This window comes from Phlebotomus argentipes, unplaced genomic scaffold (genome assembly GCF_947086385.1).
Source record: "Phlebotomus argentipes unplaced genomic scaffold, Phlebotomus argentipes genome assembly scaffold_18, whole genome shotgun sequence".
Taxonomy (NCBI): domain Eukaryota; kingdom Metazoa; phylum Arthropoda; class Insecta; order Diptera; family Psychodidae; genus Phlebotomus; species Phlebotomus argentipes.
Window position 1 is genome coordinate 17,421,736 of NW_026776177.1, and position 15,145 is coordinate 17,436,880.

The 15,145-nt window shown below is 43.1% G+C and overlaps 1 protein-coding gene across 1 annotated transcript in view; it reads left to right on the forward strand.

Annotated features, from left to right (window-relative positions):
* Window positions 1–15,145, forward strand: part of LOC132259053 (muscle-specific protein 300 kDa-like) — a 63,130-nt gene that overhangs the window by 12,988 nt on the left and 34,997 nt on the right. Inside the window, 4 exon segments of the mRNA XM_059756599.1 lie at window positions 198–11,956; window positions 12,029–13,472; window positions 13,552–13,705; window positions 13,831–15,145. Of these exon segments, the coding sequence (XP_059612582.1) occupies window positions 198–11,956; window positions 12,029–13,472; window positions 13,552–13,705; window positions 13,831–15,145 (14,672 nt within the window).

Below are 15,145 nucleotides of genomic sequence, written 5' to 3' on the forward strand. Positions count from 1 at the left end.
ATCTGTGTAATATGTTGTCTCATAATTTCTATATTGCTCTCTTTAACATGCAGCTCCAAAGCTTGGTGGTAATTTTATTCATTTCATTAATTCCACTAACAAAACCATACATCATATGTGTTTTGCGTTGAATATTCCCCACTCTGGATGAGAATCTCTACTTATATCTTTTTTTTCTGTCTCTTGTGCCTCCGCAGAAAATCTGCCATGATGCAGATTCCAAGAGGGAGAACATGAAGTGGCTTGTAAAGTGCCTCGACTCGCTGCTGCCGTATGCCAGTGAGAGTGAAGCGGCCGAGGAGCAGAAGAAGTTGGAGATGATGATTGCGCGCTACAAGAATCTCATCCCCACCATCGAGGTAACAATGGTGCGTACAGAAATTTTCTCAAAATGTTACACCTACCGGCGAGAAGTGCGTGAAATTGTGACCCTGCTTAACAAAGTCCGAGATCAAACGTTGTCCGCTCAGGCGCCCGAGAGTTTAGCTCAGGTGAATAAGATGGTGCAGGAGCAGCAGTATGCCATCAATCAACTCGATCAGCAGCGTCCGAATATCGTGTCGATGTTGCAGCGTGGCAAGGATTTAAGCAAGGACGTTCATGCGCCCTCCTTTGTCACAGTGGAAGTGAAGTCCCTGGAGTCCGGATGGAAGGAGGCGTACAATGAGTCTATTGATAAATTGAAGACTCTGAAAGACACCCAACAAGTGTGGAATGAGTACACAGAACAGAGGACAGAAATCATTAGTTTACTAGGAAATGCCGAAACGGAATTGAGGTCGATTACACCTCTTCAGACAGATCCTAAGAATGTGAGTTCCGATTTGAAGGCAAAAAGAGACTTAAATGCTCACTTGCAGCACGCCTCTAAGCTGATGATTGAGCGTCTCAGGGAATTATCAGAGAGCCTCATTCCTCTGACGGCGACTGAGAAGCAACCACAATTATCCAAGGATGTGGCTGAATTGGAGAAGCAATTTTCCAGGACAATGGATCACGTGAAGGAGAGGGTTGAGTACCTCGAGGATTACAGTCATAAGTGGAATGACTACAAGGAGAGATTGGCTGAACTTCAGGCCTGGGCTGCTCAGTCTGCTCCTCAGTTGATAGAATCACTGCAGTCGGTTGATCTGACGCCAGAGGAGAAGAAGGCCAAGATGATATCGATTCAGCAGATGTTAAGTGAGAAAATGCGGCAGCTTGATCTTCTGGGCAGTGATGCTAGTGATCTGGCGCCCAAGGAGGGCAATCTGGGGGAGGCAAAACGCTTGAAGAACGAAGTTCACAAGCTGCAAGAAACTTTCAGTGCCATAAGTCGCAATTTCGACAATAAAGCCAATGTGATACAGCATGACTTGACAAACTGGCAGAAATATCAGGCCGAATTGAAGGAGATTAAGCCACAAATTGAAAATATCGAGATTAAAATGAATGTCTCAGCACCGAAGCCAGTCTCCCTTCAAGAAGCTGTTCTACTGCAACAGCAGGCAAAGCAATTTGAAATAGAGTGTGAGAATCAACTGGGAAAACTCCAGAATGCGGCAACAATCAGTCAGAATTTGAGTTGTAAAACGAATGCTCCTGATGAATTAGATTCAATAAACTCTCGATGGAATTCAGTGCATGAAAATGCCAAACAACAACGGAATAAGATTGAGAAATTGGTGTCAAATTGGCAAAACTTCGATGCAGATGCCACTAAATTGGAAACATGGATCAATGATACAGAGAAAGTTCTACAGAAGCGTCCAAAAATTTTGCAAACGCCACAAATTGAGAAGTTGGAAAAGGAATTGATAAAATTGAAGTCATATAACAATGAAATATCTGAACATCAAGCTAAATTGATGGCACTCACACAGAATTCGGACAATATCGCCATTTCTGTGGCACCCGAGGGAGCTACAGCCCTGAAGGAGCGTCTGAATGTGATGAAGCAGAGAATTGGAAATCTCTCCGAGGGAGTTCGTGACAAGATTAATGAAATTATGGATGCAATCATGAGTCGCCAAGATTTCAATACTCAATTGGCTGAGTTTTCTAATTGGATCGGCGAGACAAGGTCCAAGTCGATGCAAACAGATGAGATCACAACGGATAAATTGGAATATGCTGCACAGATTGTTCACGAGTTGCAACAGGACAGTGCCGATAAGAAGCCAATTTTCAATAAGATCTACAACGAGGTGAAGTCAATGGTCTTGGAGGCACCTCCTGAAGATGCAACAGCTTTGAATGAAGCTTACACCTCTCTGGTATCGGATTATCAAGAATTGGACACAAACTTGGAGCATAAAAGAAAAGCTCTTGAAAAGTGGACAGAACTTCTAGGATGGCTGAGTGAGACAAACAGCCATTTGGAACACATTCAACACCAACTAGAGAGCCCTGAAAGCAAGAACAGATCAAAATTGGAAGGGATCTTATCGGAAATCGATGACATTGCTAAGAGTGTTGCAGATTGGAAGACACAACCGCACTTGAATGAGGAACTCTCTTGTCTTCAGGTGCGTGACAAAACCACGAGGAATATTCTCAATCTTCCGCAACTCTTCAATGCCGTTGAGACCAAATTGGATGCCTTGAAGGCGAAGACTGTGGACCAAATTGATTCGTCAGAGAAGCAAACAAAGCAGAAAGATAACTTTGCCACATTAGAGAAATCATTCGTTACCAATTTGAATGAGGCTCGGGCGAAATTGACCGAGATCACAGCCACAAAGTTGACGCCATCAAATTTAGAGCATGTGCTAAATGAGCTTACGATTCTGGGCAATACGCTAAGGAATCAGGCTCCAATGAGGCAGAGAATCCACGACGCCGGCAACACTGTGATGAGTGCTGATATTTCAGGGACACATCAAGTGCAGGAGGCACTGCTCATGATGGACCGCGAGTGGGAGAATTTGAATCAGGAAATTGCTGATCGGATTGCCAACTATCGTGTGATTCATCAGGCGATGAAAGAGTACGTGGATGCCAAGGATAAGTTTTCACGTGAGATGGGAAAGGCCGTACAATTGGCTAATCTCATTCCCGTTGATGTCGCCGATGAGGAGAACATCATTCACGCTTCAGAAGCATCGAAGAGATCACTAGAGTTTGCTCGCAAATGCAAGGCTCCGCTGGATGAATTGGAGAAGAAGAGTAATCAACTGTTGAAACTCTTTGAGACACCGTATCAATCACAGCCGGTGGAAGTTGTGGAGGTGGTTGAAGATGCTCATCAGCAATACCAGGCTGTTTTGGACAGTGTGGCTCAAAAAGCTCAGCAGTTTGAGACTGAGAGCGCTCTGTGGAAGCAGATTGATTTGCTGAAGAACGAATTATTCCCGTGGTTGAGTGATACGAATCAGAATCTCTGTGATTCGGCGAAAAATATCCAAGAACTTGAACACAGTGCTGTGCGATTGAATAAGTATAAGAATGAGTTGCCTCAGTATATGTCACTGAAGAAGGAACTGTGCGAGAAAGTTGAACAACTCAAGGAATTAAAGAAGGAGGATCTGCCAATGTTGGGGAGTCTCGTTGCTTCTGTCGATGAGCAATTCAGCACTGTCGAGAGCAATGCTCGGCACTTGGAGGCAATGGCTCAAACACTCAATGCACAAGAGAAGGAAATTCGCACGTGTATAAAATTGTTTGGTGAAGCAGTTAATAAAATCAGAGAGGCACTCATAAAATGTGATGATATGTCTGGTGATACAACGAAGATCATTGAACGCATTAAGACGTGTGACATCTTGAAGCAGGAGCTGACAAATTGTGGGGACGAAATCAATCATTTGGCTAGCCGTGTAGTGGAAATGCAAGAAATTCATCCATCTATTGCAAATTCCATAATTCCGAAAGAGCTTAACAATGTGCAGAAGAGATATGAGAACGTCCATGCGAATGCTAATAAAATTGAGGAGACTCTCATACAGTTCTTGAGAAAATTGCATGCGGACAAAATTGATATTCTCCGCCGAATGATTGGCACACAAAAGGAGAAGATCGCTTGGTGTCTTCCAGAACCGGGAAGTGACAAATACAATTTGGAGGTGAAGAAAGCAGCTCTGAATGATATTCAAAGAAGCATTGGTGATATTGAGAATCGCGATGTGGATCTGAAAAATTCACTTAAACTTTTAGAAAATATCGCTGCGGATGACAATCTCAAGAAGTTAATCGATGATCATGATAATTTGATCAGAGAATTAGAGGATCTCAAAGAGAATTGTGGAAAGACACGTGATATTCTTCTGGAGAATGTTTCCGAGTGGGAGGATTATGAAAAGACATCAGAGAGTATTATTTCCACTGTGAAACAGGTTGAGGGAGATTTGAAGGAAGGCTGTGCAACTCAAATTAATCTTGCTACCATCGATGGTACTCTGGAGAAAATCAAATCATACAAATCCACACTCGAAGATGTAGCACCAAAATTGAAGAAACTAGAGCAGCTGGGTAAAGTTCTAAATGAGAAAAATCCAGAAGCCCGCCCTAATCAAGTTGTGACTCATCTGGGACAAAAATATGCTGCAGTGCTGAAGCAGGTGGGCAATCAATTGATCAGACATTCTGACGTTAAGGCCAATGGCGTGTCCTTTGGAGACAATCTAAATGAATGCAAAGAATGGCTGCAGAAGACTCAGAAAGCTTTTGGAGATTTGTCGCAGGAACTAGCAAAGAGTGAAACTCCCAAGATGGAATTAATCAATCAAGTGAAAGCTATGATTCCAGAATTGGAGAATGGCAGGGCTCTGATTGATAAGCTCAATGATTCTGGAGAAGCATTGTGTTCAGTTACAACATCTGCTAATCGTGAGTCAATTCGAAATGATATCAAATCGGTAAGGGAAGATTTCGATAAACTCCAGAATGATGTGGTAAATACTTTGAAGAATCTTGAAGGAATTCTCATTCAGAAGGCATCTCTTGAGGAGAATATTGCTCAGACGAGCCAATGGTTGACGGATTCTTCTGCCAAAATACCTGCTCAAATGGAGTTGGGAACGAATTTGGTGGAGAAAAAGGCTCTTCTGCAGAAATACAAGACGCAGCTGAAAGACATTGAGCATCAAAAGCAGAATTTGAATCAACTAAAGGCCAAGACTAGCAAGTTGGCGGATAAGAGCCTCCTAGAAAAGGTCTCTAATCAAATTTCTGAGTTTGACAAGCTCGCCAAGCAAGTAAATGGCAAGATAGATGTGTATAAGAACCATGTGCAGAATCACGAATGTTACGATGAGATACTGGAGAAGGCAACTGATTGGTTAGTGGCACTAAAAGTGACTGCTGTGGATGTTTTGGATGTGGATAAATTTGAAAAGGAAGCTTCACAGGAGAAACGGCTGATCATTGAGAATCTGCTGGAACAGGAACCAGAGGGAGATGCAATTTTTGACACTTGCTTCGAGAAATTGCAGACAATTCTGCCAGAGACTCATGAGAACGGACACGAGGCACTTTTAAATAACTGTGCAGAGCAGAAGAAGACATGGAAGGAGTTCATTGATCAATGTCGCGAAGCGCTGAAGAAACACGATCAAATGTGTAGTCAATTGAATGAATTCCAGAACATTGTGGAGAATTGCGATAAATGGCTTAAGCAAATGGAAAATATTGTAAAAGATCAGAGCTTGAAGAATGGTCTTGAAGCTAAGGAGCAACATCTCAACAATTTGAAGAATTTGGCAAATGAGATTAATGCCAAGTCCACGGAAATTGGAGAGATCAATGAGAAAGCGCGTCATATTGAAAATGAACCAGAATTAGCACTGAAAGTGTCTCGGCTCAACACACGTTGTCAAGCTGTGAAAAATAGTTGCAAAGACTCAATTGCAAAATATGAGAACTACACAAAGGATCACAAAGATTTCAATACAGAGTATGATGAATTCAAAGACAATCTGGAGAATACGATTGCCACTCTGAATGAGAATGGCGAAGCTGTGGGAGATCTGGAAGTTCTCCAAGATCGACTTAATAAGATTAAAGAATTGGCAGATAAACGTATTCTTGATAGCTCAAAGTTCGAGAGTATAATTGAGAAGGGTGAGAAATTGTACACTCACACAAGTCCTGATGGCAGAGAGATTGTTCGACAGAGATTGAGAATTTTGCGAACAATGTGGGATGAATATACTGATGATTTGAATTCAGCCATTCAGAAATTGGAGCAGTGTCTTCTGCAATTTGGTGAATTCACTCTTAGTCAGGAGCAACTCACCAAGTGGCTCAAGGATGTTGAAAAATCAATGCAGAATCACATGGAGCTGAAGAGTACGCTTCAGGAGAAGAAAGCACAATTGCAAAACCATCGATTGATGCATCAGGAAATCTTATCTCATCATCCTCTTGTGGAGTCTGTGTGTGACAAAGCTCAACATCTTGTTGACCAGACAAAAGACACTTCACTCAATCACTACTTTGAGTCTATCAAACAACTCTTTGATAACATCGTTCGAAAATCAGAAGAGTTGATGTCCAATCTGGAGAATTGTGTTCAGATTCACAACAACTACAACATTTTATTGGCAAACTTCAAGTCTTGGCTTAATAATGAGAAGGAATTGGCGTTGGAAGCAGATGACATCACAGGAGAGAAATCTGAAAGCACTCGCCGAATGAATATTTTGGATCAACTGCAGAAGAATATCCCCACAGGAGCGAATGCTCTGAAAGGATTGAAGGAGAACATCGAAATTGTGGGGAAGAGCACTTCGACTGATGGCAAGAACATCCTCCAGGCCGAAGTGGTGGATCTCGAGAATGCTTTTGAGGCACACATTGCCAATATTGAGAATTTGAAGGCGAAGCAAACAGCCATTTTGAGTCAATGGCAACAATTTGATAGTAAACTCGAAGAACTCACTAACTGGTGCCGAGGCAAGGAGACCATCTTCAAAGTGGAACACTTGCAGCCATCTCTTGAAACGAAGGAGTCCCAGCTGAAGACATTCATCGAGGAGAGAAATGCAATTGTTGAAAAACAGAAGGACTTCGATGAGTTTGTGGACATTTCGCACAGTCTTCAGGGCTCAAGTGGCACTGAGAGGATTAAAACATTGACAATGCAGCTTCTAAATCGCTACCAATTGCTTCAAGTATTGAGCAAGGAAGTTGTTAATCGGTGGCAAGGTCTTGTTGAGGATCACCGAAAATATGACAACAAGATGCGTGAAGTCCTATCCCTGATAATCCCCATTGAGAATAAGCTAACCGCCCTCGATAGTCCTGAATCCCTTGCGGACAACCTAACACTTCTCCAATCACTAATCACGGAGAAAGAGGCCACGGACGGCATGATTTCATCCCTCATTACGCTTGGGGAGAAGATATTGCCTGATACCCTGGGTCAGGGAAGGGAGAAGATCCGTCAGGAATTGCGCGATGTGCGTGATCGATGGGACAGCATGGAAGAGCATTTCAAGGATTTACAGAAACGCCAACAATCGCAGAATATGCAGTGGTCCAATTACAAAGACACCTTGCAGCAGGCGCTCCAGTGGCTGGATGTTGTGGAGAAGGGTCTACAGAAAGATCAAGCATCCGTGTCGACGACAAATCAGGAGATCAAGACAAAGCTGATGAAACTGAAGAGTGCAGGGCAGGATATTTCAGCGCACAAGAGACTGATCGAGGTTACAACGGAGAAGGCAAATCAGTTACTTCAGGTGGGATCTGTGAAGAATCCAGAGGAGATCAAGAATGTTGTTGAAGACATCAACACACGCTACAATAATGTTCAGGCGCTGTGTGCCAAACTACTGTCCCAATTGGAGAAAATGTCCGAGATTTTCCAAATCTTCGCTGAGCTTCACAAGACTCAACAAGACTATCAGAAGAATTTGTGGGACTCTCTGGCGACATACTCAGATTTCGCAGGAAATAAGGCCACTCTCCAGTCACGCTTGGGTAAGCTGAATGAAATTGGAGACTCCCTACAGGATGGTGAAGCAAAATTGAATGTACTTGGTGATCATTTGAGAAACAATGAAGAGTTAATACCACCACGCTCTAAGGAAAACATGAGTAGAGATTTGGCCAATTTGCGCTTTGACTTTGAGAAATTCAAGTCTGCCCTGGCAGATGTGAAGAGTGGCATGGACAGTAAGATAGCCCAATGGAGACAGTTTGACAGTAATTTAGAGCAGTTGCTCGAGTGGATATCAGATTCGGAAATTTCCTTGAAAAATTATAGTCTGAAATCGACTCTGGGTGAAAAGCAAGAACAACAGACGAAATATAAGGACCTTCTGAAGAGTCTTCAGCAGCATGAAAGCAATCTGGACAATTTAACAGATGAATCTTCAGAACTAATTCAAGGAAGCGGCGAGGTGCGCCTGTCAGGAAACATTCAGCAGATTATCTCTCGCTTCCAGTCGGTTCAGACAACAGCCAAAGAGATTGTGAAGAAATGCGAGCAAGCTGTTCAAGATCACGAAGTCTTTAACGACAAGTACAAGCAGTGTTCAGATTGGCTTTCGTCTGCTCAGGTGAAATATCAAGAGTGCCAAGATTTGTCTACGGCTGGTTCTCAAGAAGATCTGCTTGTGAAGTATAATGCTGTTCAAGAGCTGTTGTCACAAAATGCCAATGCCACTCTTTTGCTGAACAATACCATTGAACTGGGTGAGAAGCTTTATCAGACAACCGCTTTGGAAGGTCGCGAAGCGATCCGAGAACAGCTACAGGAACTTCAACATGAGATGGAGAAGTTATTCGATAATCTGGGAACACTGACAAGAGCTCTTCAAACGAAACTGTCCAAATGGTCTGGTTTCGAGGAGTGTTCTCAAAATCTGGAGGATTACTTGACAAATATGGAATCACAGCTGAGTGAGAATTTGATACTAAAATCTACTCTTGATGAGAAACGGATTCAATTGCAAAATTATCGCGATAATCTCGCAGATATTCAAAATCACAAGCCGGAAATGATTAATTTGAAGGATTTGATTGAAAATCTGCCTGAACAGAATGAAACAATTGAGAATCAATTCAGAGGTCTTGAGGAGAGGTACGGAAATTTACTAAAACTGGCACAAAAGCACCTAGAAACGTATGTGAATATAGTGAATGATCACCAGCTGTACTGTAAAGCCGTTATGGATACCCAAGAATTTATTGAAGCAGCCCACAACACTGTCAATCTGTGGGGAGACTTGGACGTTGATCGTGTCTCCTTGGCCAGCAATCTTGATCGTCTGAAGAAAGTGCAGCAAGAGTATACCGATGAGACGAGTCGAATTAACGATATCCGTGCTCTTGGCGAGAAAGTTCTTCCTGGCACAGCGGAGGAGGGTCAGGTGAACGTTAAGGCTCAAGTTGACAACTCCCAGCAGGAGTGGGAAGCTTTGGTGTCATCTGTCCAGACGGCCATTGATAATGTAATGGCTAAGCTGCAGCAGTGGGATGAATACGAGAAGCTCCGTGATCAGTGTGTTGCATGGATTTCTGGGACAGATAGTAAATTGCATGCTATTGATCTAAAGACAACCAAGGCCGAGAAAATTGAACAATTGGAAGCCCTCAAAGAGTTGCAGGGTGAAGTTCGTGCCAAGGAATTGGAAATTGATAGTGTGACTGAGCGTGCTCAGTTGCTGTACAAAGGATTGGCAAGTTCCCGTAGTACTCAAATCTCAGAATTAGTGCTTAAATACCAGCAGGTTTGTCTTAAGGTCAAAGAACTTCACTCTCGTTGGCAGCAATATGTATCTGGTCATCAGGAATTCGACAATAAGCTCAATGATTGTAATCAGTGGCTCGACAATATTAAGCAGAAACTTGACTACTGCTCTGATCTGTCGGCTACATCGCCCAAGGACTTGGAGAATAAATTGGCCACTATCCAGGATCTCCTTCTGCTTAAAGATGAGGGATTCGGTAAAGTACAGTCTGTCATTGAGACGGCACAGAATGTCTTGGCCAATACCGCTCCGGCTGGTCATGAGGCGATCAATAAGCTTCTCACGAAATTGCAAGAGGACTGGTCGACATTAGCACTCAGGATGATCGATGTGAAGACATCACTGGATGCATCAATCAACCAGTGGTCAGGATTTCTGGAAGAGGTGCAGAATGTGAACAAAACTGCTGAATGGATGGAGAATACGTATCAGGAGTTGTGTAACTATCAAGCGACAATGACAGAGAAACGAGCAATGCTGGAGCGCATTAAAAATGCAGTGGAGAAAATTCGCCTCGAAAGAATGGATGTTGATATTCTGAAGGCTAAGGCGAGAGAAATGATTGCCAGTGGCCAACAGAGTTTGGCTGCTAATCAAGCTCAGCAAATTCTTGACAAATTTGATTTGTTATCAGACAAGATGAACAAGCTCATGATTGAGCGCGAGGAAGAATATCGTGATCATCGATTGTATAAAGAAGCCTATGATGATTTATCTGCTTGGATGGCGAGAGCTCGTGATAAGTTCCCTTCACTAAAGCAACAAACTTTGAGTGACAAGCTAACGATTGAGAATATTCTGACACCTCTCGAAGCGTTGCTCAATAAACAGCCTCAAGGTGAATTGTTGGTGGAACATCTTCAACATACAAGTGAAGTTGTCCTTGCGAGCACATCAGAGCCTGGACAGGAAGTGATTCGTCGAGATATCGCGGAACTTCGTGAAAACTTTGAGTCACTATTCAGGGAGATCTCTCAGCAGAAGGATCAACTGGAGTCGACAGTGATCCTGTGGAGGGAATATAAGGAAGAATATGAGAGACTCTCAGAGTGGCTTCAACAAATTGATATTCTCGTGAAGAATCACAAGTTGAATCTTCTGCCCACGCTTCATGAAAAGCAAAAGCAGGTGAAGGAAATGGATGACATCTTGAAGAGACTGGAGAAGGGTCGAGAGGACATTGAAAGATTTAATAAATCTGCAGCTCCTTTATTGGCCTCTCACTTGGATACGTATGTCAACAATCAACTCCGGCATTTGAATTCTCGTTTTCAAGTGCAGGTGAATCTGGCAAAGGACGTGTACAAGAAAGTCGAGACAAACTATGAACAACACAAGGAGTTTGATGAGTGTGCGAACAATGCGCGCAATTGGATTGAGAATGCTAAAGAAATTATTCGAGAGTGCAGCGAAGCGTCCAGCAGTTCCAATAAGGAAACACTGCAGGCGAAATTGCAACAGATCACCGATTTAATTCGCCGCCGCGAAGAAGGCCAGAATCTTGTTCATACAACTGTGAATAATGGTGAGAAAGTCCTGAGAAGTACACGCTCAGATGGCAAGGAAGTGATCAATAATCAGATCAAGGAGATTCAAAATGAGTGGGATCGACTGGTGAAGAAGATGTCAACTGTGAAGGTTCATCTGGAGACTAGTCTTCTTCAGTGGGCAGACTACAGTTCCAGTTACTCCCAATTGCAGCAATGGATCTCCGATCGTGAGGCCAAACTCCAACAAGTGTGTGAGCAGAAGGTGGCGAAATCGAAGAAAGGACAACCAGGCTTGGCATCAGGGCTCAGTGAGAGAAAGGCCAACCTTAGACAGACAAACAACATTGTCCAAGACATTGTGTCCTTTGAACCGATGATCCAGTCTGTCACATCAAAAGCCTCCGATTTGCAGCAAGCCATCCCAGCTTCTGAGATATCTTTCAAGTATGAAAATCTGAGCAAACAGGCTAAGGACTTGTACGAAAAGCAAAAGGAGACAATTGAGAATCATCAGGCGTTAATCGATGCTGGGAATGACTTTGCTCAGTGGCTGCGCAACGCTAAAGAGCGTCTCAGCAAGAGTTCAGAGCCTGTGGGAGACAAGGAGACTCTAACCAACAAACTGGGTCAGATTCGATTGCTGCAGAATGAGGTGAATGACGAAGGGACTCCGAAGCTGAACAAAGTATTGGAGCAAGGAGAAATCGCTTGTCACAATGCCATTCCGGTTGATCGGGAAGTGATTGAGGAGGAAGTGGCGCTCCTTCAAGAAGAGTTTGACAACTTTGTGTGAGTATACTGAAAATAGATTATAATTATTGTTTCAAATTGTTACATTTTTATGAATTATGATTCTTGCAGTGAAAATTTGAAGCAGGCAAAGCAGAGACTTGAGATTGGCATTGTCAAGTGGACAGAATACGATGATCAGTATAAGGAAGCTCTTGATTGGCTCACGGAGACGGAAACCCTGGTGCAGTCATACAACAAGTTGCAAGACAGTCTGGAGGAGAAGAAGAATGTGCTAGAACAATTCCAGAACCACTTGCAGACAATTTTCGACTGGCAACGTGAGCTTGATCAACTCAATATAACAGCGCAGACTCTCCTGGAAATCTGTGCTGACACCCGAATTAGCAATGGAGTGACTCAACTCACCACAAAATACAATGCTCTTCTGTCAATAGCCAAGGAAGTGATGCGCCGACTTGAGTTGCACTATCAAGAGCATCAGCAGCATCAAGCGCTGTATGGTGAATGTCAGGATTGGGTGGAGGCGATTCATGACAAGTTGAATGAATGTCTGGAGATCCCGAATACGATTGCCGAGGTGAATCACAAACTCAACACCATTCAGAATATCAAACAGATGGTGGAACAAGGTCAAAATAAACTCAGATACACGATTGAACTGAAAGAGAAAGTGATCATGAACACAGAGATCAATGGCGCTGCCAAAATTCAAGAGAACACTGAAAATCTCAAGCATGAGTTTGAAAAATTGATCTCAGAGATTGGCGATATTAAGCAGAAGTTGACAAATCGGGCAGCTCAATTGGATGATGTGACTAAGCTGATTAAGATCCTTAATGAGTGGTTGGATGAAGTCGAGCCCAATTTGCAACAAGCAGATGCGTATTTGAATGAATTGAGTGAGAAGAAAACAAACTTGGAAAAGAACCGCACTCTTCAGAAAGACATGATCACGTACAATGATACCATTGAAAAGATCAAGAACAAACTGAGAGATGATGAGAGCTTGGACAAGAAGGAGTTTGACACGTGTTTGAAGAGATTTGAGAATTGCCAGGGAGTCATTGCCAAGAACATAGAAAACCTGGAAAATCAGGTGAAATATCATGAGAATTACAAGCTCGCTTATGGCGAAATCTCCGAATGGATTCGTAAGACAAAAATGGATATTCAGCACTGTTCAGATTCTCATGGAGACAAACCTCAATTGATGGAGAAGCAGACGAAACTGCGGGAAATTGAGTTGTCTCAGCCCGAGGGGAAGATCTTGATGGAGAATACAATTGAGTTGAGCGGCCATGTGATCGCAACCAGTGGTCGTGAGGGTCAGGATGTGATCAATCAGGAGATTAAGCAATTGAAATCTGATTGGGATGGTTTGCAACACACCACGAAGCAATCACATGACGCCTTGACCAATTGCATCGCCACTTGGAATAAGTTTACGGAGAAATCAGATCAGATCGGAAAGTGGCTGCAAGAATATGAGGCCAAGATTCGTCAGATGGAGACGAGAGGAGAAATAACAACAAATGATTTGGCTGATTGCAAGGTGAGTTTGGTAGATAATTCGTATACTTTAGCGTCTCGTCTTGTGACTAATTCCTTGCATGAATCGTTATCATTTGCAGAAAATCCTGGAAGATGTTCAGAACCAGAGAGAGAACATGGAGGATCTCAGTGACTGCTGTGAAACCCTTATGGAACAGAGCGCTTGTACTTGGGTGAGAGACAAAACAGTTGATCTCCAAGGAAGATATTCTCAGCTTCTCAACTCGGCTCAAGGTGAGATGATCGTCCTCTTAAAAATACATTGCTATGTGTATTATTATTATGTATTGTTTTAAAGTCCAAATTATGTATCCAAAAGTGAAGAAAATTTTATGGATAACTTCATTTTCCGTTTACAGCCTTTGTTTCCAAGGCGGAGAAATGTCTAGCGGATCAAACCAACTTCTTAGTCTACAAGGAACAGATGGAGAAGTGGATTGCTGGTAAGGAGGGCACTATCAAGGAGTGTGCAGTACTTGGTAATGAAGCGGCAACCCGTCAAAATCTCAACTCCCTTAACAATGTGTACAGTCGTCTCCCAGAAGGACAATCCCTGTTTGTTATTGTCCAAGATGCATTTACAAAGACTCTGAGTGTGACGCCGGCTGATCGGCAGGACGATTTGCAAGTGGAAATGGACAAGATCCAAGAGTCATGGGACAAACTGAATCGCGACGTGAATGATGGTATTGCTAAGGCAAAGAGCAATCTCATGAGATGGGAGGACTATCGCGATGCGAAGAACAAATTTGAAAAATGGCTGAGTGACGTTGAGGCGATTCTCAATGGAAATCTCGAGAATAAGGGTGATCTCAGTGAAATGAAGACGCTACAGGAGAGATTTAAGAATATCAAGGGAGACATTCAGAGCAAGAAGAGTGATCTGGATCACATTAAATCTGAAGCCAAGGAACTCAGCTCGTGGTCTAAGACTCCCAATGAAATTGAGGAGGCAAATCGCTTAGTTATTCGCTGGGATCATCTTAACTCCAAATGCGAGTCTGTCATCAATGGATTACAGACGGAAATTGATGACTATTTGTCATACCATCAGAGTTTGCAAGAGACCGAAAAGTGGCTTCTTCAGGTGTCCTTCCAACTTATGGCACACAATTCTCTGTACATAACTAATCGCGAGCAAACCCAGGAACAGTTGAATCAGCATGAAATTCTCCTGGATGAGATTCAAAAGTACCAAGCCAATTTGGATGATCTGAAGGCGAAGGGTAATAACCAGATAAGTCGATATGAGCACTGCAATCCATACATCAAAAACACTATTGAGACCCACTTGAAGAATGTGCAGGACAGCTATAATTCTCTCTTGTTGACGTCAATTCAAATCAAGAAACGTCTAGAGGAGAGTATGGCGAAGTTCAAGGAATATGAAGATACACTTGAGGATATTCAGCAACAACTGATCAGAAATGAAGCAATCATGCCACCCGAGGAAGTGCCAAGTGAACTTGATGCTTGCAAGGTTCAACTGAAATTCGCCCAAGAGCTCCACAATGGGCTCCAGAAGGAGAAGGCGCGATTGGCTTCCGCTGTTGCAGCTTGCGAATCCGCCACAGCGAGCATCAGTCGTCCAAGTTCTCCCATTGAATCGGCCATGCAACCAATTCCTGAGAAGGAGCTCAAAGTACGAGCTCAGCTTGAAGATCAGCTCGATCA